At 35.7% G+C, this 27,468-nt stretch overlaps 1 protein-coding gene across 2 annotated transcripts in view; it reads left to right on the top strand.

Moving 5' to 3' along the window:
• Positions 1-19,209, top strand: part of USP38 (ubiquitin specific peptidase 38) — a gene marked incomplete at its 5' end in the record, with an annotated part of 34,074 nt that extends 14,865 nt beyond the window's left edge. For both annotated transcript variants that reach the window (XM_079709413.1, XM_079709412.1), the window contains 6 exons: positions 197-355; positions 2,204-2,397; positions 5,190-5,283; positions 8,183-8,289; positions 9,465-10,824; positions 18,731-19,209. In XM_079709413.1, the coding sequence (XP_079565539.1) occupies positions 197-355; positions 2,204-2,397; positions 5,190-5,283; positions 8,183-8,289; positions 9,465-10,824; positions 18,731-18,892 (2,076 nt within the window). In that variant the 3' untranslated portion in view covers positions 18,893-19,209. The remainder of the gene's footprint in view (positions 1-196; positions 356-2,203; positions 2,398-5,189; positions 5,284-8,182; positions 8,290-9,464; positions 10,825-18,730) is intronic.
• Between the last annotated feature and the right edge of the window lie 8,259 nt (positions 19,210-27,468).

Below are 27,468 nucleotides of genomic sequence, written 5' to 3'. Positions count from 1 at the left end.
TTATATGTGATTTAAACCTAGATTTACCTTGATATTCAAGAAATGTTTAGCTTCATAACTTTTTTAGAAAAAGGCAGTGACTAAACATACAGAAAAGCATTTGCTGATCGTGTAACATTTGCATTTCATTTGTAGGCTAGAGGATTTGTTGACAATTTGTATAAATAGAGGAATGTTTGTCTTCTTTTCTGTTCAGATTGTTCCTCATGTAGTCAATTTGGTTCACTCCTTCAAAAGTGATGGTCTGCCTTCCAGTACAACCTTCCTAGTGCAATTAACAGAACTGATACACTGTATGATGTATCATTATTCTGGATTTCCAGATCTCTACGAACCTATCCTGGAAGCAATAAAGGTATGATAATAGTTGCACCAGTATTTGCGGAGCTGCAGCCCATGATGTGATAGATGAATGCGGTGAAACATTCCTATAAGCAGCTATTCATTTTACTATTTTATGGAAATATACCTTTTATATGTAATAAAATATGCAATTGGAATCAAGGTTCATTCATTTTTAGGGAGTAATCTCTTATTTACTATAACTAATCTAAATTAATAACCATATTTCTTCAGTTCTACAATGCCAACAATGATAAGGTGTCCCTGTAAATTTGTAATACCTTTGGGGGAGATTTGATTTTAAAAATGCTACATTAAGTTAATACATACATCAGAGTTGCATCCCAATATCAGAAATGTTAAAATATGTAAGATACGTCTTAGTATCAAGGAAAGACAGTTTAATAAAATATTTGACTTATGTTTCTTCTGTTTTTTATTTCATTTTTGCTATGGATTGTTCATGAATGTCCATATTTCATAGAATCTTCACTTGAATTATTTGTGAACTTACTGGTTTTCAACTTTGTATAGATAACTGGATCTAAAAAGCATTGATTCTGTTTGTCTTGAAAAATGGGTCACAGTAAGCACACTTTCCTCTTAGTAGATTTATTGCATGATCAGGGTAGAGCAAAAGAATTGAAGAACTTGCCTCAGCTAGGTGTATTCAGAAGTTATTGAAATCATTTCTATTAACAGTCTTCCTTTTTGAGATATGAAATAAAATATAAGGTCTCATTATCTTTACTTTTTATGTATCTGAATTGAATTCAGAGCATGCTCTTTTTACTGTAGAGTTAGCTAAATCACACTGAGCCCAGAACACAAGACTGTTCAGCAATTATTGTGTACTACTGGTATGACAGTTTGACACTTCAGAAGTAAATGTCTTTATGTATAAAAGGGTTTCTTTGTTTTCTTTTTTCACTTTTTTTTTTGAACTTTAGAATTTTATTTTTTTACACAGCAAGTTCTTATTAGTTATCCATTTCATACATATTAGTGTATACATGTCAATCCCAATCTCCCAGTTCATCCCACCACCACCACCCCCTGCCACTTTCCCCTCTTGGTGTCCATACGTTTGTTCTCTACATCTGTGTCTCTATTTCTGCCCTGCAAACTGGTTTTTGTCATGGATTTGATAGTAATGTTAATCTCTTTCTGCAGTGTCGCTGTGTCCATAGATGAAAGCTATTGCTGTTGTTAAATGTCATTCTTCACTGCTGAATGTTGAAAATTCTGATAACTGAAATAGGCTCAGAAGAATCTATATGGTTAAACATGAGATTGAGTTTTATTTCTTAAAGTCAGAGGTCATTGTGCTTAGATGCTTTCATTTTTCATTCCCTGATTACTTTGAGCTTTTATTTCTAAGGGTTAATACTGGGTAAATATTAGTATTGAATGAAAAGGAGATATTATTTTCACTACAAAATTTGAAAGCAAATTATTTGTTAAGCTTATTCAATTGTGTACTAATTTAAGTCCTCATTCTACTGCCTTTGAATAGCACTGCAATATACTCTCTGATGTCAGAGGTTTATTTTGAAAACATTTTGCTGGCAAATAGGAAATATAAATAGTTCAAATGTGACTTGAATTCCTGGTTCTTGAGTATTCCTCAGCTTGATAAACTCTACCTTAGGAGATACTTATTCATTTTAGGAGACAATTATTTTTGCCATGTAGTGTAATTTGATTTTTTGATGACTGCTCAAGTATTATCAGTGATTTCCAAACTAAGTGGGAGAAAACAAAGGTTAAATGTCAGTGGAAGAATCTTCTTTATGGTGTTAACTTAATAACAAAAAATAGTTTATATTTTTACACTACTTTTCCTCTTTATGATCTACAGGATTTTCCTAAGCCCAGTGAAGAGAAGATTAAACTGATTCTCAGTCAAAGTGCCTGGACTTCTCAATCCAATTCTTTGGCATCTTGCTTGTCTAGACTTTCTGGAAAATCTGAAACTGGGAAAACTGGTCTTATTAATCTAGGGAATACATGTTATATGAACAGTGTTATACAAGCATTGTTTATGGCCACAGAGTAAGTTTAAATTTGAGCTTTTTGTTTGTTTGTTTTCATTTTAACTGTAGAAATTGGTGCATGTTGATGAAATGTAAATGGTGGGATTATCTTCACATTATTTCCTATATATGGCAGAAATATTCATATTTTCATATAATTACCTTATTCAGAAATGAATTGCTTTTACTGCTCAGGAACTTTTAAAATGTTAACTTATATAAATTCTACTTCATGTTTATATTATATATTGCATTTAGAGTCTTTTGAATTACTCCGAGTTGATATTTATTAATGTAACAGAGGGATTGATTGAGCTTATTTCAGAATTTAAGGGTCCTCAAGTACTAATTTGTTATTATCCTGTTTTTTTTAACCTGTATATCTTTTAAGGTGGTCATGTTTTTTTCTGCTTATAGATATTTTGCTGTTTTATCAGATCAATAACTCCTTTGTTGCTGTTAAGGAAATTCAAGCTCTGCTTCCCACCCCAAGTTGATAGATACTGAACAACTGTATAAACAGACATGTTTCTTTGCCGTCTTACAGATTTACTTTCAAATTCATTTTCTTTTGCAGCCAAGCAAATAGGAAATCAGAGGTTGTTAGCTATGTGAATACAATCTGTAAAGGTACAAAATAACGATAAACTTTTCCTGAAGGCCAAAGCATGGTTGAATTTTTCTCTTCTGTACCAATAGAGTATTCATGGGACTTGACCAAAGATGTTTACAAATTGAGTTCTAAGCCTGTGTGAGTTTTTATGCCTACCTAGAGGAATCATAAACTGAAAGATAAAGAGTTCAGCTTTATTTTCTTTCCTGGCCTCAGAATATACTGTCAACACTAAGGTGTTTTTCACTTGGTCTAGTGTTTTCTTTTGTCTTTCGGTTTGTTTGTATTAGGGATTTTTTTGTTTTTTTTTTTAAGAAAATGTATACTCTTAGACACAAGTGATACTAGGCATAAAGCTAAAGTAATCCATGTATCACCACCAGAGGTCACCTAATCCAGCTGCCTCATTTTTTTTTTTTTTTTTTTTTTTTTTTTTTTTTTTTTTTTGCGGTACGCGGGCCTCTCACTGTTGTGGCCTCTCCAGTTGCGGAGCACAGGCTCCGTACGCGCAGGCTCAGCGGCCATGGCTCACGGGCCCAGCGCTCCGCGGCATGTGGGATCTTCCCAGACCGGGGCAGGAACCCGTGTCCCCTGCATCGGCAGGCGGACTCTCAACCACTGCGCCACCAGGGAAGCCCCAGCTGCCTCATTTTACACATGATAGAGAAAGCAGAGAACCAAAGCAGTTATAACTGGCAACCACAATTCAAAGAGCACATCTTACTGTACAGTGGCCAATACTATCTCAGAATAAGCAGACAGGATATTTTATTTCTTTGGTAATATGTAAATTCCTTGTGGTTTAAAAAAAATAAATCTAGAAGTACATAAAATAAAAATCAGACATTCCCATCCCCAAGGGTAATTTGTTAACAGTTTTGCTTGTATTGTTCCAAACCTATTTTTTGTACAGAGATAAGATTTATCTAGTACAAGAACAAATGAATTTTTTTTTAAATATGTTTATAAAGGATCCTGTTTATATATTCTTTTCCAGCCACTTGTTTTTTTTCTTTTAATGATTTGTGTTGGAAAGAGTCCCACGTTAGTGCAAATGACAGAACTGTGTCATTCTGAGTAAATGATTTATTTAATCATATTCCTACTGATGAATATTAGATTGTTTTGCTTATAATTTGCTTATAATTAATATCTTTCTGCCCATATGCAGTTATAGAGGATATTCTTGGAATAGGGTGTGCCAAATTGCTTCCAGAAAGGCTATAGCATTTGAACTTGCATACTAATACATGATTGTACCTATGACCCCATGGCTTTAGCAGTACTTGATATAATCAGTCTTTAAAAATTTTCCAATCTGGAGGAAAATGTGTATTGCTGACCATTACAGAGTTTTTCCCTCTCTAGTTTTCTTTGTTCATTTGTGTTTCTTTTTTGAATAACCTATTCTTTCCATTGTGCACCTTTCTGTTGGGTCCTTTTCTTTTTCATACTGATTTATATATACTATGGGTGATAATCCTTTGTTTCATGCTTTCTTCCAGTCAGTATGATTCAAATTTGTGGAGTGTTTTGTTTGCAATTTTTTTAATTTTATGTAGTCAAATCTGCTATTTATCATTTATAGTGTCTGAATTTTAGGAAGCCTTCCCCTCTAAACTCCTTCCCCACCTGTTTTGTTCTTTTAAATACTTCAGTAATTTTGTATTTTACATTTAGCTCATTACTCCTCTGTGGCATCTGTGATGATGTGAAATCTTAATCTAATTCCATTTTTTTCCAAATGGATACCCATTTGTTCCTATACTGTTTTTTGTATAGCTTCTTCTTTTCCTATCTGGCACTAGTACCACACTCTTTAAATCACTCTAACTTCATAGTAGTTTTGATTACGGCATATTTTTTTATTTCATGCAGATGTGAAAGAATTCAAAAGTTGTTTACTTAAGTTATTAGTTAATAGCTTAATCTATTTCTATATGCTAATCCAGAAGATAGGAATAATATGTGACTGCACGTGGCCATTGCCAGGCCACGTAGTAAGAGTTCAATTACCGTCATTCTCTTCCTTCTTCACTACATTGTAGGCAGTGACTTTGCCAGGTAAAGGGCCTTCAGGTAAGTGAAATTTTACTTTGAGGATAATAAGTTCTTGAACTTACTTCCCTTTAGCTTTTAAAAAAATGCATCATGTGTATACATGTATACAAAAATCATTATATTTTATTATCTTTCAGTTTCAGGAGACAAGTATTATCTTTAAATCTAAATGGGTGCAATTCATTAATGAAAAAATTACAGCATCTTTTTGCCTTTTTGGCTCATACACAGGTGAGTGTGTGTGTAGTGTGTATATGTTAATTGCATTGAAAATCTTCTTTAAACTTCACATTATACCAAACTTGGTGAAACTTTTTAACGGATGAAATAATATATATCCTCCCAGCACAACAAATCCGCATAGAAATCTAAAAAGATACTGCCTAAAATCAGGATATGCTCTTAAGTTTTTTTTTTTTTTTTTTTTTGCGGTACACGGGCCTCTCACTCTTGTGGCCTCTCCTGTTGCGGAGCACAGGCTCTGGATGCGCCGGCTCAGTGGCCATGGCTCACGGGCCCAGCCGCTCCGCGGCATGTGGGATCTTCCCGGACTGGGGCACGAACCCGTGTCCCCTGCATCGGCAAGTGGACTCTCAACCACTGCGCCACCAGGGAAGCCCATGCTCTAAGTTTTTATTTCTCCCTTCTGCTTTACATTCTTGTAGATGAATATTTTACTGACTCATTATGCTGATTATTATAGATCTGATTTTTTATCCAAAAATTAAGCTCCTTCATGAAGAAATCGTTAAAAATGAATCTTTAATATTAAGTTTATATATACTAATCAGTAGATCTTCACAGTAATGAACAATTAAAAATGAACAATTAAAATAATTTTGTGGCATCTTGGCTTCTTTTTTATCCCATTTCTAACATATGTACCCTTTAATTATGACTAAACTTCTAAGCTCTAGAACTTAATGGATAAACTGTTTACCTATTAAGTTCTAGAGTTTAAAATTTTGTGATGATCATTTATGTCCACAGATTAATCCAAGGAAATGAGCTTATGCTAATGGAAAGAATATCACATAGTAAACAGACATTTATTGAGAGACACAATGTGCAGTCTGATAAGCATTCAAAAAGGAATCCTTATGCTCGAGGAACTTATACTTTAAGGTTTGAGTAATACATATGAATAATATATATCATTTATAAATAATACATATTATTTTCTGGTTATACTCTGATTGTCTTAGTTTCACAGAGGTCTAAAGGAGTAGGTAGTTACAGCCAGAAGAGAAGATAGATTCAGAATCGGTGGAATTGAGTTGATAGGAATGGTTTGTTTCCTGTATACAAGCTGAGAAATATCTCAAGTATAACTTCTTAAATAGAAAGAATCAAGACAAGATTGACATATGTGATGATTAGTGATGGCCTATGAGATACTCAAAGGATCATTTATACTATTCTCTATCTGGGGGAAATATATTCATAAATTAAATTTAACATCTCAGGACCAAGGGAGATGAAATCTACCCCCTGCAACTCCCAAACATTGTTTTCTAGTAAATGGATTTATGCACTTGCTTTATCACTAGTCTGTATTTACTGTATACTGTATAGAATTGGCCCTTGAACATCATAGGTCTGAACTGCAGGGGTCCACTTACACATGGATTTTTTTCAGTAAATATGTACTATAGTACTACATAATCCATGGTGGTTTGAGTCAGCAGATGCGGAACCACAGATACGTGAACAGGTACACAGTATATCTTTACAGTATAACTTTTCAGTATACTGTAAAGTTTTTGACTAAGCAGAGGATTGGCACCCCAACCCCTATGTTGTTCAGTGGTCAGCTGTATGATATATATGTATGTGTGTATCTCTATGTATACATGTAGATATAAATACATTATATATACTATATTAACTTATTAAGTCAGAGCTATTGGCAAAAAATTTTAGGAGGCTTCCAAACTCCCAACAAAAGATGAAAGGAATTAACAAGAGAACCTAATTAAAGTTCTGTCATAGTTGAGACCCTATCTGATAGCAGCCTGACAAGACTGTTTTAGGTAGATTTTCCCTATATAATTTAAAAGGCTTTTCTTCTTATAGTTAATAAAACTAACATTATTGAGCATTTAAATTTGTCTAGCTCCTGTGCTAAGTGGTTTACATACATTATCTCTTAATCCTCAAAATCTATGAGGTAATAAGGTAGCATACCCATTTTACAGGTGAAGAAATGGGGCTTACATTACTTGCTTTCATGGTCATGCAAACAAACAGCAAGATTGGAATGTAAACCAAATGATTCTGGAACCCATGTTCAACCAGTCCACCAAATTCCTTTCCTTCAATGCCATAAACACTCCTATTTTGATAAAAAATTTCCTTAACTGAGAACTCTGTCATATACCACAAATAAATTATAAATTTTCAAGTTATAATCACAACTCTTCAGATGCCTTTTTCAGTTCTTTTTTTTTGTCATGGCAAAATCTAGGATTTCAACCTAGCTTGCTCTAAAGTCCACTAGCAGCCACTTCACTAAACTGCCTCTGTACTAAAATAAAGAAAGTCAGCAACCAGTGAAAAGTCCCTAACCAGTGTGTTCATATTCTGTACACTTATGACATGTGTACCCAGTCAAGGAAATTTTCACCTAAAATAAGTACACATGGCTCTGTAGAGTATGCCCCTTATTACTTTAGCCAGGATATATATTCACTAACATTTTTTTCAGATTTGATTTTTTTTTTAATTGTGGACTCGAGCACATAGAGGGTAATGCCAGGAGCATTATATTAATTTAAAGAGACTTGGGTTCTGATATAATCCCCTCTGCCATTAATTTAGCTGTATGACCTTGGGCAAGTCACAAAGTTTCTCTAGATCTTAATTTTCATCTGCAGAATAAGAAGTTATGACTGAAAGTTACCTAAATTTATTTCTAACTAATTTTATGTGCCCCCATGTTTGGCACTTTGTGGTAAAGGTTAAGCCAGTATAATTTTAGTAATCTTTATTAAGCATCATATATTAAGATTTCAGTTATTTGGCTCAAATAACTTTGTTATATATTAAGTTATATATGTAACTTTCAGCATCATATATTAAGATTTCAGTTATTTGTGAGAATCACTCCCTTGTGTTTCTCTATCAAAAGAGAGAAGCATATGCACCTCGGATATTCTTTGAGGCTTCCAGACCTCCATGGTTTACCCCCAGATCACAACAAGACTGTTCTGAATACCTCAGGTTTCTACTAGACAGGTAAAAAGTATTTCTAAAGCTATGATTCGAATTATGTTCTTTCATAACATTATTTCTACAAAACATTGTTTTTACCTTTAAAGACATATTTTGACTGGTAATCCCTAAAATACCTTGCATTTATTGTATTTTTTAAAGTGTTCTTTTGTTTTCAATTTGGTTTCTTTTTTAAATTTTCTTACTTTAGACCAGCTGTTCTCAAAGTGTGGTAGAAGGACCCCTAGGGGTTCCCAAAACACTTTCAGGGCTCTTCCCGTTTCGAACTGCATATCTGTGTATATGTAGTTGAGGCCAGATTTTCTTCATATACTTCATCCAGAACAACATATCACGATAGATTGAATGCAGGGCAGATATGAGGATCCAGCCTGTCTTCTATTAAGCCAGATACTTGAAGTATTGGCAAAATGTAAAACAGCGCCATTCTTCTAAGTTTTTTGGGGTTTAGAAAATAAAACTATTTTTTATTTTAAAAATGTTATTTATATTAACATGTAATGAGTTTATTATTGTTTTTAGATGTATTATTTTATTCTCAAATTTTGAATACAGTAAATATTAATAGGTATAACCACATAAATGAAAGCTCTTGGGTTCCTCAATTTTTTTAAGAGTATAAAGGCATCCTGAGACAAAAAAATTTAATAACTGCTCTCTAAACCAGTTCATAATTCAGTGGGTTTGGTAAATTTTATTGTCTTCTTACCACTTAGTTAATAAAACCTATATCTTCCTGTATTTCCCTGTCTTTGCCTCCCTTCTGTTATGTGAATGACTAGTAAAGTTAGTTGAACTCAACCTTCCTTCCATTCACCAAGGATGTGTTGAGTGATTTCTTTGTGCCAGGCTTTCTGTGAGGTGTCAGGCAAACAAAGATGTATAAGACAGTTAGTGGACATATATAATTAACTATAATAAGTGCTATAAAATAGCAGTATGAAGAAAGTGTAATGAGAATATAGGGTAGGAACAGTTCCTAACTTCTCTTCTGATCTACCTTCTCAAACTGTTCAATATTCCTCTTGATTAAAGGAGGAGAAACTTGATTTTTTTTTAGTTAAGCATTATATTTGATAAGAATAATTTGGCTATTTATATAGGCAACCAATATTTTAAAGTAGAAATGACATTTAAATTTAAGCAAAGTAGCTATATAATGATATACTCTTCTACAGGCTCCATGAAGAAGAAAAGATCTTGAAAGTTCAGTCCTCACACAAGCTTTCTGAAAGTCTGGGGTGCAGTGAAACTTCTTTACAAGAAGTAGCCAATAAGGCAGCTGTACCAACAGAGACCCCTTGCACAAGTGATAGTGAGAAGACATTAATCGAAAAGATGTTTGGAGGAAAACTACAAACTCACATATGTTGTTTGAACTGCAGGAGTACCTCACAAAAAGTGGAAGCCTTTACAGATCTTTCACTTGCCTTTTGTCCTTCCTCTTCTATGGAAAACTTGTCTTTTCAAGATCCGGCATCATCACCCAGTACACAGGATGGTGGTCTAATGCAGGCCAGTGTACCTGGTCCTTCAAAAGAACCAGGAGTCTGTAATCCATCAACAGCTGCCTTTGCCAGTTGCTCAGCTGTGAATGAAAGAATGGTGGACAGTCCTGATGAGTTGCGCTGTAGTGAAGACACTTCTGTCCCTAATGACTCTAGCAAGATGCTTGTTAATAAAGATGTACCTCAGAAACCAGGAGGTGAAACCACATCTTCAGTAACTGACTTACTAAATTATTTTTTGGCTCCAGAGATTCTTACTGGTGACAACCAATATTATTGTGAAAACTGTGCCTCTCTGCAGAATGCCGAGAAAACTATGCAAATCACAGAGGAACCTGAATACCTTATTCTTACTCTCCTAAGATTTTCATATGATCAGAAGTATCATGTGAGAAGAAAAATCCTAGACAATGTGTCACTGCCACTGGTTTTGGAGTTGCCAGTTAAAAGAACTACTTCTTTCTCTTCGTTGTCAGAAAGTTGGTCTCTAGATGTTGACTTCACTGATATTAGTGAGAATCTAGCTAAAAAATTAAAGCCTTCTGGGACTGAAGAAGCTTTCTCCCCAAAATTGGTGCCCTATATATTGAGTTCTGTTGTCGTTCACTCTGGTGTATCCTCTGAAAGCGGGCATTACTATTCTTATGCCAGAAACATCACAGGTACAGAGTCCTCATACCGGATGTGCCACCAGCCCGAAACTCTGGCCTTAGCCTCCTCCCAGAGTCATTTGCTAGGGAGAGATAGTCCCAGTGCAGTTATTGAACAGGATTTGGAAAATAAGGAAATGTCAAAAGAATGGTTTTTATTTAATGACAGCAGAGTGACGTTTACTTCATTTCAGTCAGTCCAGAAAATTACGAGTAGGTTTCCCAAGGACACAGCTTATGTGCTGTTGTATAAAAAACAGAACAGCACTAATGGTTTAAGTGGGAATAATTCAACCACTGGACTCTGGGTAAATGGAGACCCACCTCTACAGAAAGAACTAATGGATGCTATAACAAAAGACAATAAACTATATTTACAGGTAAGTTGGAAATACAAGCTTCATCATTTGTGGAAAATATTTAAACAATTGACAGGTGGTTAAATGAGTGCCTTAATTTTGAAATCCAACTTCTGCATTTTTAAGGAATTTACAAAGTGGTGATTTTGAAATTTGAATCTGGGTTTATATGAAATGGGTTCAACCTATATAGCTAAATTTTCTTTCTAATGTTACAAATTAGTTATGAAAAGTCACAAGTAGATGCAGTATAGAAGCCCTTGTTTGTTTTTTGGGGTTTTTTTTTAACATCTTTATTGCAGTATAATTGCTTTACAATGGTGTGTTAGTTTCTGCTTTATAACAAAGTGAATCAGTTATACGTATACATATGTTCCCATATCTCTTCCCTCTTGCGTCTCCCTCCCTCCCACCCTCTCTATCCCATCCCTCTAGGTGGTCTCAAAGCACCGAGCTGATCTCCCTGTGCTATGCGGCTGCTTCCCACTAGCTATGTATTTTACGTTTGGTAGTGTATATATGTCCATGCCACTCTCTCACTTTGTCACAGCTTACCCTTCCCCCTCCCCATATCCTCAAGTCCATTCTCTAGTAGGTCTGTGTCTTTATTCCCATCTTGCCCCTAGGTTCTTCATGACCTTTTTTTTTTTTCTTAGATTCCATATATATGTGTTAGCATACAGTATTTGTTTTTCTCTTTCTTTTTTTTTCTTTTTTTTTTTTGCAGTACGCGGGCCTCTCACTGTTGTGGCCTCTCCTGTTGCGGAGCACAGGCTCCGGACGCGCAGGCTCAGTGGCCATGGCTCACGGGCACAGCCGCTCCAAGGCATGTGGGATCTTCCCGGACCAGGGCACGAACCCATGTCCCCCGCACCGGCAGGCGGACTGTTTTTCTCTTTCTGACTTACTTCACTCTGTATGACAGACTCTAGGTCCATCCACCTCACTACCAATAACTCAATTTTGTTTCTTTTTATGGCTGAGTAATTTCCATTGTATATATGTGCCACATCTTCTTTATCCATTCATCTGTTGATGGACACTTAGGTTGGTTCCATGTCCTGGCTATTGTAAATAGTGCTGCAATGAATATTTTGGTATGTGACTCTTTTTGAATTATGGTTTTCTCAGGGTATAGCCCAGTAGTGGGATTGCTGGGTAGTATGGTAGTTCTATTTGTAGTTTTTTAAGGAACCTCCATACTGTTCTCCATAGTGGCTGTATCAATTTACATTCCCACCAATAGTGCAAGAGGGTTCCCTTTTCTCCACACCCTCTCCAGCATTTATTGTTTCTAGATTTTTTGATGATGGCCATTCTGATGGGTGTGAGATGATATCTCATTGTAGTTTTGATTGCATTTCTTGAATGATTAATGATGTTGAGCATTCCTTCATGTGTTTGTTGGCAATCTGTATATCTTCTTTGGAGAAATGTCTATTTAGGTCTTCTGCCCATTTTTGGATTGGGTTGTTTGTTTTTTTGATATTGAGCTGCATGAGCTGTTTATAAATTTTGGAGGTTAATCCTTTGTCAGTTGCTTTATTTGCAAATATTTTCTCTCATTCTGAGAGTTGTCTTTTGGTCTTGTTTATGGTTTCCTTTGCTGTGCAAAAGCTTTTAAGTTTCATTAGGTCCCATTTGTTTATTTTTGTTTTTATTTCCATTTCTCTAGGAGGTGGGTCAAAAAGGAACTTGCTGTGATTTATGTCATAGTGTTCTGCCTATGTTTTCCTCTAAGAGTTTGATAGTGTCTGGCCTTACATTTAGGTCTTTAATCCATTTTGAGTTTATTTTTGTGTATGGTGTTAGGGAGTGTTCTAATTTCATACTTTTACATGTAGCTGTCCAGTTTTCCCAGCACCACTTATTGAAGAGGCTGTCTTTTCTCCACTGTATATTCTCACCTCCTTTATCAAAGATAAGGTGACCATATGTGCGTGGGTTTATCTCTGGGCTTTCTATCCTGTTCCATTGATCTATATTTCTGTTTTTATTCCAGTACCATACTGTCTTGATTACTGTAGCTTTGTAGTATAGTCTGAAGTCAGGGAGCCTGATTCCTCCAGCTCCATTTTTCGTTCTCAAGATTGCTTTGGCTATTCGGGGTCTTTTGTGTTTCCATACAAATTGTGAAATTTTTTGTTCTAGTTCTGTGAAAAATGCCAGTGGTAGTTTGATAGGGATTGCATTAAATCTGTAGATTGCTTTGGGTAGTGGAGTCATTTTCACAATATTGATTCTTCCAATCCAAGAACATGGTACATCTCTCCATCTATTTGTATCATCTTTAATTTCTTTCATCAGTGTCTTATAATTTTCTGCATACAGGTCTTTTGTCTCCTTAGGTAGGTTTATTCCTAGATATTTTATTCTTTTTGTTGCAGTGGTAAATGGGAGTGTTTCCTTGATTTCACTTTCAGATTTTTCATCATTAGTATATAGGAATGCCAGAGATTTCTGTGCATTAATTTTGTATCCTGCTACTTTACCAAATTCATTGATTAGCTCTAGTAGTTTTGTGGTAGCATCTTTAGGATTCTCTATGTAAAGTATCATGTCATCTGCAAACAGTGACAGCTTTACTTCTTCTTTACCAATTTGGATTCCTTTTATTTCTTTTTCTTCTCTGATTGCTGTGGCTAAAACTTGCAAATCTATGTTGAGTAACCTCGTTTGTTTTTAATTAGAAAAGTTGTGATCATTATAAAATCATGCCATACAGAAATATAGGAAGTTTAATAAAATGGAAGTATTTTCCTCTTCCCTTCAGTCCCACCTGCCAGGGGAAACAACTGCTAAATTTGTAATTATTCCTTCTAGACCTTTGTATAAATATTTTAAGGACTGTTTATTGACAGTCAGGTGGATAAAATAAAGGACACTAAAAGGTAGAATACGTAAAGAAAGGATATTTGTATTCTTTAAGGACCTGATCAGTAGAATCATGGCAATAATAGAACAATTAGTAAATAAAAACTATGGAATAAAGGTTTCATATGAGCTGAATTTACTTATACTTTTCGCAAATAGTTAGTGCTTTTTCTTACTTTAAAGTTAATAAAGACCTTGCTGAAAGCATTTTTCTTTGAAACCTGCCAACTTGCTATCAACATAAAGGACCAGCAGTAAATTGTAGTTAAAATTGTAGGTGTATTAATTGGGTAGTCCAAATGATTGTATGAGTTTAAATAAGTAAGTTTCTAAAAATTTTGTGTTACAGACTCCTAAAGGATACAGAATAAGAGAAAAAAATAGTACTGATTTTCAGAGGGAAGTTTACTCAAAAGTTTTCAAATTTACTGTATTAAACAATACTCAAATAATAATACATGATACATTTTTAAAGGAGTATGGTAATGTTCCAGAGTCACACAAAAACAGTACATTTTACAGAAAAAAAATTAGAAACTCAGAATATTCATTATTCACTACCAAAGACTCTAACATCCAGTCAGAAGGCTTATGTTCAAGGTAATAGAGTATATTCAACCATGTCCTCCTTGCTACATATCAAATAAGCACTTAGGTAGGACTCATCATGATTCTTGAAGATTGGAGAGGTGGAGTGAGGGTAAGAAGGTTAGGTTAAAATAGAAATTTTCTACAGTATAAAATATGGAAATAAGGCCCAGTGCAATCTTGACTTTTGGAAATATGCAGAAACTACTCTAATTTATGTAATTGTAATGCCAAAAGCTCTTTTAACCATAACAACTACTTGTATTGCAACCCGGCTCTACATGATTTTCTCTATCTTGCCATTTACCCCATTACATCCTGATTTTACAATGTTTGTATGTGATGAGCCATTCTTTTCATTATTATTTTAATACCCTTATGTCATTATAAAGGAAAACCATTATGTACTTTGTTAATTGTTTCTCAGTGTTGTGCAGTTCTGAATTCCATTTTAAGTCTCAGATAGGCCAGTTGTTTAATGCAAAAAAGATATCACTAAATTTTACATTAAGGGTATTTATTTACTTATTTACCTGTATTAAGACTCTTAGGCTGTTAAAGCTTCATTATCAAAGTGCTTTTTTAAAGCAAATTACAAAAACATACTCAACTCTTAATTGGAAACTTAAATATATTTAGACTTTAAATTTACCTTTAAATACAGTAATGTAATTGATAAGGTTTGAATTGTGATATTTCTCATACTGTGTAACTGAATCATCTGGCATCTTAAGTTTGTATTAGGAGACTATAGTGTTTCTTTTGTTCTACTCATGAACATGTTCTCATAATTGCCAGGCAGTGAGAAGGTGTGATGTTGAGATTTTTGTATACAGCCGTTTTCAGCTATCATTTTTTAGTTTTGAACACGTGGAACCTGTATGTGTATGTTTTTGCTCTTATTCTCAGTTTTGTTTTTACATTCATTCCTGGGGTATAGTTAAAAGTTTGTGCCCATTTCATAGCAATAATGCTGTGTGATAGATTGCTATGTCTAGGATACAACTTTGGCTTTAAGAAACAGCATTATACCTATTTATAAAACAGTTGTAAAAAACTTAATCAGATCTTAGTAAAAATAAGGGTGTGGAGTTGAGTAAAGTCACAACTAGATTTACAAGTGTTAGAAAGACTCTTGCTGTTTCTATAGTATTGGCAGGATTAGTGGTTGTGAAAAGCCTAGGCAAAAAAATTCTATCTGACAAAGTATTTTCTACTCTGTATCATAGCCTGACACATAGGAGAGCAATGCGAATTGTGGATCTTAAAGTAAATTTTGGAAAGGGCTTATCTCTTCATATATATTTCTCTCCCCAACTTCCGTTAGGAGTATCTCCATTATTTTAGTGTCTGGACTACCAAAACCATGCTTTCAGTTAGGATCCAGTGAGAGAAAAGCTGTGTGAGTCGCACCACCTATCCCCATGTGTCCCACACCAGCTGCAGACAGCTCTCTCCTTTCGTATTCAATTTCTTTCCTTTGTTTCTTTGGAGAAGGTGGGAGTTTGTCTTAATTTTTTTCTTCATCATACATACAGAAGAGTATACATTATACCTGTGTAAAGGAAAAAAAAGATGGATTAATTTAATGTTTACAGATTTATTTAAATGAGAGATCTAAGTATACTGAAAGGTTTTTGTCCCAAAGCAACAGGAACTCCTTTTTGTCACTAGACCTACAGTCCACTGCTGAAATAAGAATTAATTTTAATACTTGATATAAATTTGGGATATAAATTACATATGCACTGAGATTCATAGTTTGTGACATTTACGTAATATTGTCATCTGTATTAAAAGAAATAAAATGAAAAGCAGTTTCCCCTACTTTTATCCATAGTTTAAGCTTATCTTCTGAAAACAGAATGTCATACATTTTTCTCCCTCGGCAATGTATGTATGTATGTATGTATGTATTTAACATCTTTATCGGAGTATAATTGCTTTACAATAGTGTGTTAGTTTCTGCTTTATAACGAAGTGAATCGGCTATACATATACATATATCCCCATATCTCCTCCCTCTTGCGTCTCCCTCCCACCCTCCCTATCCCACCCCTCTAGGTTGTCACAAAGCACCTAGCTGATCTTCCTGTGCTCTGCGGCTGCTTCCCACTAGCTATCTGTTTTACATTTCGTAGTGTATATATGTCCATGCCACTTTCTCACTTCGTCCCATCTTATCCTTTCCCCTCCCCGTGTCCTCAAGTCCATTCTCTAAGTCTGTGTCTTTATTCCTATCCTGCCCCTAGGTTCTTCAGCACCTTTTTTTTTTTTTTTTTTTTTAGATTCAAGCCATGTATTTATATAAATAGCTAAGAAAGTAAAAAAGGAATATTTCTTTCTTGGGAAGCTCTCTATCTTAAAATATAATATAGGTTTCAGGTGTCTCAGAAGCAGTGGAGTTACTAAGTTTTGTATTTTGTAGGTCCTTCAACATAGTTTCTGGTGAGAAGTCACTTTTTAACAAAGTCCAGGCAAAATTTGCTGTATCTTTTGGGAGCAGAACTTCTTGAACTCTGCCTTGCATATTTACTCAGTGTTATTTATTTCATTGGGGAACATGATCTGTATCCTAAACCAGATATTGTTTCTTAGATCCAGAGTCATATTTTCATTGCTTGTTTAGATAGCTTAATAGATTATAGAGCCAGAATAGAGGATTTTTGTTTCTTATTTTTGTGTCTATTTCTGATATATCCATTGCAGCTTTTATTTTCTATCTGTAAAATGTATGTAATTCTTACTTTAATTTTACAAATTGAAGAATAAATTACTGTAGCTCCTGAAAAATATTGTGTGGTTGGACATGATACAGAGGAGCCAGCAGTTTTAAATGTTGTAAATGATAGAGTTAATGAAAGAAATGTTTTTGAGAAATATCCTGCAAATTAAGTTTTAAAAGCCTCTCTAAGGCCTGTCAGAGACTGGTTAATTAGGCCATTCTGCTATAAGGATTTCTTATCTTAGGTCACATTCAGCCCTAAAAATATGTGGTTCTTGATAATTTTGTGTATTGAGAATCACACAGCAGTCGCTGTATGCTTACTGAGAAACAGGGTTTCCGTAATATGAGGGATAGATGTCAGGTTAAGCCTGGGGTTTTTTTCTCCATAATAAAAATTGGGCATCTCATGAAGGGGGTAGAATAGTCAACCAAGAAAATTTAGCTAGAAATTGTAAAATAAAATTACCTTGCCAGGAGGAGCAAAGTAATTGGGCTTTTAGTTGAAAAATTGAAAGTAGTACAGTTTTTGTTATTAATGTTGACTGTACTATGAAAGTTCTTCAGGATGCTTATACCTAACCATTTAAGGGTTGTGCTGTTGCCAGTGGCTTTTAGACCTTGTTGACACCGATGACCTCACTTGAAAGTTACAGACTCTTTCCCAGGAACAGGGACATATATCAGAATATTTTCTTCCTAGGAGTTTGTGCCAGTTTTAGAATCCAGTTCTACACCTTGCCAAATGAATTTGCAGTTTCTTTATAAATAAATAAATAAGTGCTTATTCACATTTGTTCCTTTCGTGGCCAAGTGCCTAACAGTGTTCTAGTCTGAAATCATTAATATTTAATGATTAATATGAGCACTTAATATGTGTCAGGCACATAGATGAATATGGTTCCTTATAAAAGTTCTAATAATCTAGTAGGGGAAAGTTTTAAGTAATACTGTAAGGAGACAGGCTCCATTCTCCTTAGCAGTGTTTTTTGTGGGGTTTTTTTTGCGGTACTTAGGCCTCTCACTGTTGTGGCCTCTCCCGTTGCGGAGCACAGGCTCCGGACGCGCAGGCCCAGCGGCCATGGCTCACGGGCCCAGCTGCTCCGCGGCATGTGGGATCCTCCCGGACCGGGGTACGGACTCGTGTTCCCTGCATCGGCAGGCAGACTCTCAACCACTCTGCCACCAGGGAAGACCCCTTAGCAGTGTTTTTGAGCTCTGTTATTTACTGAGAAATATTCTGAGGAAAGGGTAGGAAAAAAATTCAGCCTTCTTTCATTATTTATACCTTTTACTGTAATCACCCACTTCCAAAATAGCTCCACTTGACAGAAAGTGTAACCTTTGAATTCTATGTTCTGTGTATTAGAAAGGAAATCCATTCTTGTATATGGTGATGAGTGTTGCAAGAACTGTGATATTTCTGTAGAGAAATTTTAAGTCTGTGGAGCTTCAGTTTCATCTTCTGTAAAGGTGGGTACTGAAAGAGAATGGCCTTTAGGATCTGTCATTCTGTAGAGTTATACTAGGATTTTGCTCTCTACCTTGTTCGCTCCATCTGTGATTAGGTACTCGACTTTAGTAAGATTTGGTAAAGATTAGTGTAATCAGTATTTTTAAAGTTACTGAGATTTGAAGGATGCTTATTAAGGATTAAGGCAGTTTAAAAATATTTGTGTAGGTGATACTCATCCACTGTATTTAGAATTTTAATTTCATAAAAACTATTTTTAATTTTAGGAACAAGAGCTGAATGCTCGAGCCCGGGCCCTACAAGCTGCATCTGCATCCTGTTCATTTCGGCCCAATGGATTTGACGACAATGATCCACCAGGAAGCTGTGGACCAACTGGTGGTGGGGGTGGAGGAGGGTTTAATACAGTTGGCAGACTCGTATTTTGATGCTGAGAGAGTCCAAAATGCACTGTTCACAAAACATCCAATACTATGACTGTTTAAATGTCAGACTGTAACAAATATCATATCTATCTTTTATTTTTCTTTTCATTAGACCGTTATACAAGAAAACACACTCAGTGCTTGTTTTTATTTTCTTGACAATACGTTTATTAACAAAATGCATCATTGGGAAAAAATCTACCTCTTAAAATTCCATTTTCTTTTATGGTTAGACATGCTTGACCAAAAATTTTCAGAGGCAAATATGTACCTGGTCCCTAATTAAGCTGCATTAAATTTAGTAGAGGCAATTAAATGGTCCTGTCCTCAGTTTTACTGAACAAAAAATAGATTTCACTTAGCATCCTTTATAAAAGAATTGGTGTTAGAGGTGAAGGAAATATTGTTAGTAAGGAAAGAAAGAAAATCTTTTATTTTCTGTGTAGTCACCCCATTATTAAATTCAAGTCTTTGAGAATACTAGAGATGATATAGTCTCTCATGAAGGCAATAACATAAACTTTATCGAGCTGTAGTACTTTTCAGGTTTGTTCAGTGCTGTCTTCAGCATCACTGTATCTACATTTCAAGTACAAATGTTTTAAAAAAGGATTATTTATACATATGTGCTGAGTTGATTTTAAGAAAGGTGCATGATCCTGTAGGAGCCACATTTTTACCTAAAAATTGCTAACTTTGTAGTGTTTCTAATTGAGGATTTTAAAAATTCTATTTCAGGGAGTATATCTTCTGTGTGTTTTGAAGGAGGTGAGTTCTGTATGTGCCTTGCAGTACTGTAATTCAAAAATAGGTATCTTTGGCTGCGGAAAAGTTTTTTACAAATGAAACGTTAGGAAGTAATTTTTTGTGCTAACATTAAAATTATAACTTTTTGAAAGGTATTAGATTTTCCTGAAGTAAAATCTGATGGTTCTAAATCAATAAGTGTAATAGTTTGTTTTTAACTCTTAGAAGAATTCAGAGGAAATCAATCTAGTCAAGTAAAAAACATTTTTTGATTTTGTTACCTAATCCTCAGAATATTAAACATTGATCACATATTTTTAGAGTTACACATTTGTGGGGTTTTTTTGTTTTTTCTCGTTTGAGTCGTGTTCTGCACAGTTGTTTCTGTTTCACAGTTTCAGATAAAATGTTGAAATGTCAGCCCCTATGGTCCCACATTTTCTTTTGCCAGGAAACTGGAAACAAGTCACTTCTCCTGGGTCTTGATTATACCGTATTTAGGAGTTATCCCAATTGTCCCCATTCCTAAAAGTTTTAACTTATCCATGGTGTACATTGTTCTGAAGATTGGTCACATATTTATTTTGAAAACATTTTAAGGAAAGAATGTTCTTTGGTGATTTGGGGTTTATCTTTTTCCCAAGCTTTTAATGGCAGTGGTTAAAAACAGAGCTCCTCATCCTCATTCTACTACTTTCCACTCCTAACCTGTTTCTAGTCACCAGGAAGATTAGGAAAACTGATTGGATTAGTTAAGACCTGGAAAATCTTTTGCAGAATTGATTGAGATTTCTCTTCCCTACAAATCACTGAACCAGAAAGTTTTTTTTATCAACTTTCTTTCCTCTGGACTTCCTATTGTTCTAATAATGAATGTCTAAGCTATGCGTTCAGTTATCCACTGGCTAGATAACGATTTATAGTCAGATTGTATCAGTCTTAACATCTATTGAAATTGGTAAAGTCATTTAATACTTGGTGGGTTGATGGTGGGCTCAGCTGCTTCTACTAGGAACTTCCATAAAGACAATTTGACCTATGCAAACTTTTATCTATGAAAATAGCAAGTCATTCAAAGATTTTTATGTGTCAAGGTAATACATATTGAATTTTCAAAATGATAAGAGAAAGATGAAACTCTAGTTATATAATAATACTGAGCATATTTAGATAACTTCATACCACTACCAAAGACTGGAAATTAAAGATTTCCTTTTAAGATTAAAAATATAGTAACATTAATTATTTGCTGAACTTTATTTATTTTAGAGAAAATTGTTAATTTTTTTCCTCTTCTTTTGACATCTTTATTGGAGTATAACTGCTTTACAATGGTATGTTAGTTTCTGCTGTATAGCAGAGTGAATCAACTATACATATACATATATCCCCATATCTCCTCCTTCTTGGTCTTCCTCCCACCCCTCTAGGTGGACACAAAGCATGGAGCTGATCTCCCTGTGCTATGTGGCTGCTTCCCACTAGCTAGCTGTTTTACATTTGGTAGTGTATATATAAGTCCATGCCACTCTCTCACTTTGTCCCAGCTTACCCTTCCCCTTCCCCATGTCCTCAAGTCCATTCTCTACGTCTGTGTCTTTATTCCTGTCCTGCCCCTAGGTTCATCAGAACCAATTTTTTTTTAGATTCCAAATATATGTGTTAGCATACGGTATTAGTTTTTCTCTTACGTCACTCTGTATGTGAATTTTTTTAATTGAAGTGTAGTTGATTTACAGTGCTGTGCTAATTTCTGTTGTACAGCAAAGTGATTCAATTATACGTATATATACATTATTATATTCTTTTCCATTTTGGCTTAGCTCAGAATATTGAATATAGTTCCCTGTGCTATACAGTAGGACCTTGTTGTTTATCCCTTCTATATGTTATACTTTGTATCTGCTAACCCCAGACTCCCAGTGCATCCCTCCCACGCCCCTCCTCCCCCTTTGCAACCACAAGGCTGTTCTCTATGTCTGTGTGTCTGTTTCTGTTTTGTAGATATGTTCCTTTGTGTCATATTTTAGATTGCATGTATAAGTGATATCTTATTGTCTTTCTCTTTCTGACTTCTTTCACTTAGTATGGTAATCTATAGTTCCATCCATGTTGCTGCAAATGGCATTATTTCATTCTTTTTTATGGCTGGGTAGTACTCCATTGTGTATATGTACCACATCTTCTTTATCCATTCATTTGTTGATGGACATTTACATTGTTTCCATGTCTTGGCTGTTGTGAATAGTGCCGCTATGAACATAGGGGTGCATGTATCTTTTTGAATTATAGCTTTGTCTAGATATATGCCCAGGAGTGGGATTGCTAGATCATATGGTAATTCTATTTTTAGCTTTTTGAGGAACCTCCATACTGTTTTCCATAGTGGCTGCACCAACTTACATTCCCACCAACAGTGTAGGAGGGTTCCCTTTTCTCCACACTCTCTCCAGCATTTGTTATTTGTAGAGATTTTAGTGATGGCTATTCTGACTGGTGTGAGTTGGTACCTCATTGTAGTTTTGATTTTCATTTGTCTAATAATTAGTGATGTTGAGCATCTTTTCATGTGCCTATTGGTTATCTGTGTGTCTTTGAAGAAATGTCTATTTGGGTGTTCTGGCCATTTTTCTATTGAGTTGTTTGGTTTTTTGTTATTGAGTTGTATGAGCTGTTTGTATATTTTGGAAATTATGCCCTTGTCAGTCACATTGTTTGCAAATATTTTCTTCCATTCCGTAGGTTGTCTTTTCATTTTGTTTATGGTTTCCTTTGTAAGTTTCATTAGGTCTCATTTGTTTATTTTCGTTTTTATTTCTATTGCCTTGGGAGACTGACCTAAGAAAACATTGGTACAATTTCTGTCAGAGAATGTTTTGCTTATTGTCTCTTCTAGGAGTTTTATGGTGTCATGTCTTATGTTTAAGTCTTTAAGCCATTTGAGTCTATTTTTATGCATAGTGTCGGGGTGTGTTCTAACTTCACTGATTTACATGCGGCTGTCCAGCTTTCTCAGCACCCCTTGCTGAAGAAACTGTCTTTTTTCCTATTGTATATTCTTGCCTCCTTTGTCTAAGATTAATTGTCCATAGGTGTGTGGGTTTATTTTGGGGCTCGCTATTCTGTCCCATGTACCTGTATGTCTGTTTTTGTGCCAGTACCATGCTGCTGTGATTACTGTAGCTTTGTAGTATTGTCTGAGGTCTGGGAGGGTTATGCCTCCATCTTCGTTCTTTTTCCTCAGAATTGCTTTTCTGGGTCTTTTATGGTTCCATACAAAATTTAGGATTATTCTAGTTCTGTGAAAAATGTCATGGGTAATTTGTTAGGGATCTCATTAAATCTGTAGATTGTTTTGGGTAGTATGGCCATTTAACAATATTAATTCTTCCAATCCAAGAGCATGGGATACCTTTCCATTTCTTTGAATCACCTTTAATTTCCTTTATTAATGTTCCATAGTTCTCAGCATTTAAGTCTTTTGCCTTCTTAGCCAGGTTTATTCTTAGGTACTTTTTTTTTTGGCACAATTATAAAAGGTAGTCTTTTTTTTACATTCCCTTTCTGATATTTCGTTGTTAGTGTAAAGAAATGCAACTGATTTCTGTATGTTAATCTTGTATCCTGCTACCTTGCTGAATTTGTTTATCAGTTCTAGTAGTTTTTGTGTGGAATCTTGAGGGTTTTCTATATATAGTATCATGTCATCTGCATGTAATGACAGTTTTACCTCTTCCCTTCCAATTTGGATACCTTTTATTTATTTTTCTTGCCTGAGTGCTGTGGCTAGGACTTCAGTAGTATGTTGAATAAAAGTGATGAGAGTGGGCATCTTTATCATGTTGTGTTGATTTTAGTGGGAAGGCTTTCACCTTTTCACCGTTGAGTGTTATATTGGCTCTGGGTTTGTCATAAATAGCTTTTTTATGTTGAGATATGTTCCTTCCATATCTACTTTAATAAGAGTTTTTATCATGAATGGGTGTAGAATTTTGTCAAATGTTTTTTCTGCATCTGTTGAGATGATCGTGTGGTTTTTGTCTTTTCTTTTGTTGATGTGGTGTATCACATCAATTGATCTGCATGTGTTGAACCATACTTGTGAACATGGGATGAATACCACTTGCTTGTGTAAAATCCTCTTCCTGTATTGATACTTTTATCATGTTATAGGGTCCTTATCTTTCTTTATGGCCTTTGTTTTAAAGTCTATTTTGTCTGATATGAGTATTGCGACCCCTACTTTCTTGTCATTTACGTTTGCATGAAATATCTTTTTCCATCCCCTTACTTTCAATCTATGTGTGTCCTTTACCCTAAAGTGACTCTCTTGTAGGCAGCATATTATAGGCTCTTGTTTTTTTATCCAATCTGCCACTCTTATGTCTTTTGATTGGATCATTTAGTCCATTGACATTTAAGGTAATTATTGATATGTATTTATTACTATTTTAAACCTTGTTTTCCTGTTGTTTTTATATTTCTTCCTTGTCCCATTTTCTCTTTTGCTTTTCCTTTTGTGATTTGATTATTTTCTTTTGTATTATACTTATGTTCTCTTCTCTGGTGTTTGTGACTTTATTGTATGTTTTTGATTTGTTTTGGTTACCCTGTTTTTCAAGTATGTTAACCCCTTCCTACATCTACTTTGCCTTAGACTGGTAGTCATATAGGCTCAAATGCATTCTTTAAAATTAAAACAAAAAAAAGAATCTAAATTTTCTTTCTCTCCTCCCCCACATTTTGTGATTTTGATGTCCTCTTTTACAGCTTCATGTTCATCCTTTTGCTGTTCCTTGTGGTTATCACTTTCACAAATAGATTTTTTTTCTTTTTAATCTGTATACTGGCTCATTTAAGTGATTTACTTTCCTATTGTGATTTCCTCTTTCCTATAGCTTCTTGCCTCTTCTCTATTTAGAGAAATCCTTTCAATATTTCTTTTAGGATAGGTTTAGTATTGCTGTATTCTTTTAGTTTTTGCTTTTCTAAGAAATTCCTTATCTCTTTCTATTTTTTAAATGGTAATCTTGCTGGGTAGAGTATTCTTGGTTGCAGATTTTTCCCTTTCAAGACTTTGAATATATTTTGCCATTCTCTTCTGACCTGTAACATTTCTGTAGAAAAATCAGCTGATATCCCTATGGGGGTTCCCTTGTAATTAACTTTGTTTTTCTCTTGCTGCCTTTAGAATCCTTTCTTTATCTTTAACATTTGCCATTTTAATTATAATATGTCTTGGTGTACGTCTGTTTGGGTTCATCTTCTTTGGAACCCTGTGCTTCCTGTACCTGGGTATCTGTTTCCTTCTTTAGGTTTGAGAAGTTTTCAGCCATAATTTCTTCAAATACATGTTCAATCCCCTTTTCTCCTTCTTCTCCTTCTGGAATCCCTATTATGCGTAGATTGGCGGGCTTTTAATTATCCCGTAGGTCTCTCATACTGCTTTCATTTGGTTTTCTGTCCACTGTTCTGACTGGGTGATTTCCATTATTCTATCTTCCAGATCATTTACTCATTCTTCATTCTTACTGCTGTTCATTGCCTTTAGTTCAGCTTTTGCCTCTGCAAATGACTTTTCTAATTTTCCTTGGCTCCTCCTCCTATTTTATAGTTCCTTTTTAAAGTAATCTGCATTTCTGTCGACAGCCTTTCTAATTCCTTCAGTATTTTCATTATCTCCTTTTTGAACTCTCTGTCTGTTAGACTGAAGAGGTCTCTTTCATTGTTCTTTCAGGGGAATTCTCTTGGTCTTTTAAGTGGGGGTGGTTCCTCTGCTTCTTCATTTTACTTATATTTCTCTTACTCTGAGTTCAGGAGAAACAGTTATCTACTGTGGTCTTGGAAAGCTATTTATACATGGGAGTGTCCCCGTGCAGCTTGTGTAGGTTTATTATTTTTGGTGCAAGGGCTCTTTTTAGTATGGATGCCTGCCACCTCTTTCTTCAGCGTGTTCTGGCTGTTATCCCCTTGATAGGGGATACACAGATGTGGTGGCTCGTGCACCCTCCCAGAGCCCTCAACAGGGCAGTGGTGGCCAGTATGCACTCCCAGATCTCAACAGCAGAGGCTTGTGCATGCTCCTAGATCCCACAACAGTGGTGGCAGTGGCTGGCACACAATCCCGGATCTCTCAGTGGTGGCAGCTCACACGTGCTCCAGAGCCTGCAACGGCAGAGGTAGCAGTTGGCACCTGCTCCCTGATATTTCAGCAGTGGTGTGCATTGGTGGCAGCAGCTCACACCCACCCCCAGGGCTCGTGACAGCAGTGTCCTGTTACCTGAGAGTGCACACATGGGGAAAGAGTCTCCTATGGCAGGGCTGGGCCCTCCCCTCACCCGCCCCCCAGCAATGGTGCCTCACCTCTATGGCAGGCCAAGGATTCGTCTGCTTGCACGCTCAGTTACAGCCACACCACACTCCAGCCCCTTCAGGCTGTCTCCTTGCAGCCGAGCCCAGTCCTCTCCCTGGGCCTGACCTCTGAAGCCTGAGCTTCAGCACCCAGCCCCCATCTGAACCAGCAGACATGCATCTCAGGCTGGGGATCACAGGGCAGCAGCACTGACAATCTGCTCGTCTCTCTCCATTCTGCCTCCCAAAAACAGGTTGCTGCACTCTCCTCTGAGGCTCCAAAGCTCCTTCTGCATCCAGGCTGATCTCCCCACCAGTGAGGGGACTTCCCAGGGTGCAGGAACCTTTCCTCTTTCACAGCTCACTCCCAGGGCCACATGTCCCATCCTGATTCCTTTTCTTTTTTTTTTTTTTTTTTTTTGTCTTTTGTCCTACCTGGTTACATGGAGATTTTCTTGCCCTTTCGGAAGTCTGAGGTCTGCTAGCATGCAGTAGATGTTCTGTGAGAATCGTCCCACATGTTGATATATTTTTGATATATTTGTGGGAGGAGGTGACCTCCATGTCCTGCTACTATGCCATCTTGATCGCTCTCCTTATTTGCTGAATTTGAAGTATTTATACCTATGGAAGATTTGGAACCAGAATAATGAGACACTTCATTCAAAAACTCATCTAACTGACCCTTTTCCATAAGCTAATACTTAGGATTGCTAAGTATTGCTACTTAGCAATATTGCTAAGGATCATTTTATTCCTCAGTAATTAGCATCTCCATTGCTTTCGTGCAGCTTTAATTGATTGTCGTATTAGGTCTTTTCTTTCTCCCATATTCCTAACCCTTGTACTTTCCTCTGCCTCTTGCATATGTTATAAGCTCTGACTGAAGGCTGACTAGAGAACTACTATTTCTCTTTAGCTCAGCCTAAGGTAATCAGTTTAAATGAAGCTGCTCATTGCTGCTGAGAAGAGCACATTAGGCCTCACTACTAACAAAAATAAAAAACTAGAAATCTAAGCCCATTCTTTCAAGGATGTTTATTGACACATTGAGAAAAGTAGAATTTTTTTCCAGAGAGATATACAAAGAAGAAAATACATGTGATGTTGTTGGACATGTAAGCCCTTGTAACCCATCCACTAAGAAAATGCCTGTGCACCTCTGACTCATGACATTTACATAGCTCACGTTGGAGAAAGGAATGTAGCTCATTCCCCAAGTATCTTCCCATCACCTCTCTTCCAGCTGAATAATCAGAGAAACAGGGCAGCATTGTGTTAGAGATCCCTGACTTTCATTTCCATACCTTAAGTTTCCAGAAGAATCCTTTGGATGTAGAAGTAAAGATCTCTCATAATGTCTACAGGTATTGTGGGACTTTGTGGCAGGTTCAGAAGGCCTATTATATTTTTAACTCACATTTGGAAAGAACAAAAATATTTCAAAAGTAAGTCTTAACCTCAAATCCATAATGTTCTTT

This window comes from Hyperoodon ampullatus, assembly GCF_949752795.1.
Source record: "Hyperoodon ampullatus genome assembly, chromosome: 1".
In the NCBI taxonomy this organism is placed as follows: Eukaryota; Metazoa; Chordata; class Mammalia; order Artiodactyla; family Ziphiidae; genus Hyperoodon; species Hyperoodon ampullatus.
Note: the sequence above shows the minus strand (reverse complement) of the source record. Positions and strands in the feature narration are given on the sequence as shown.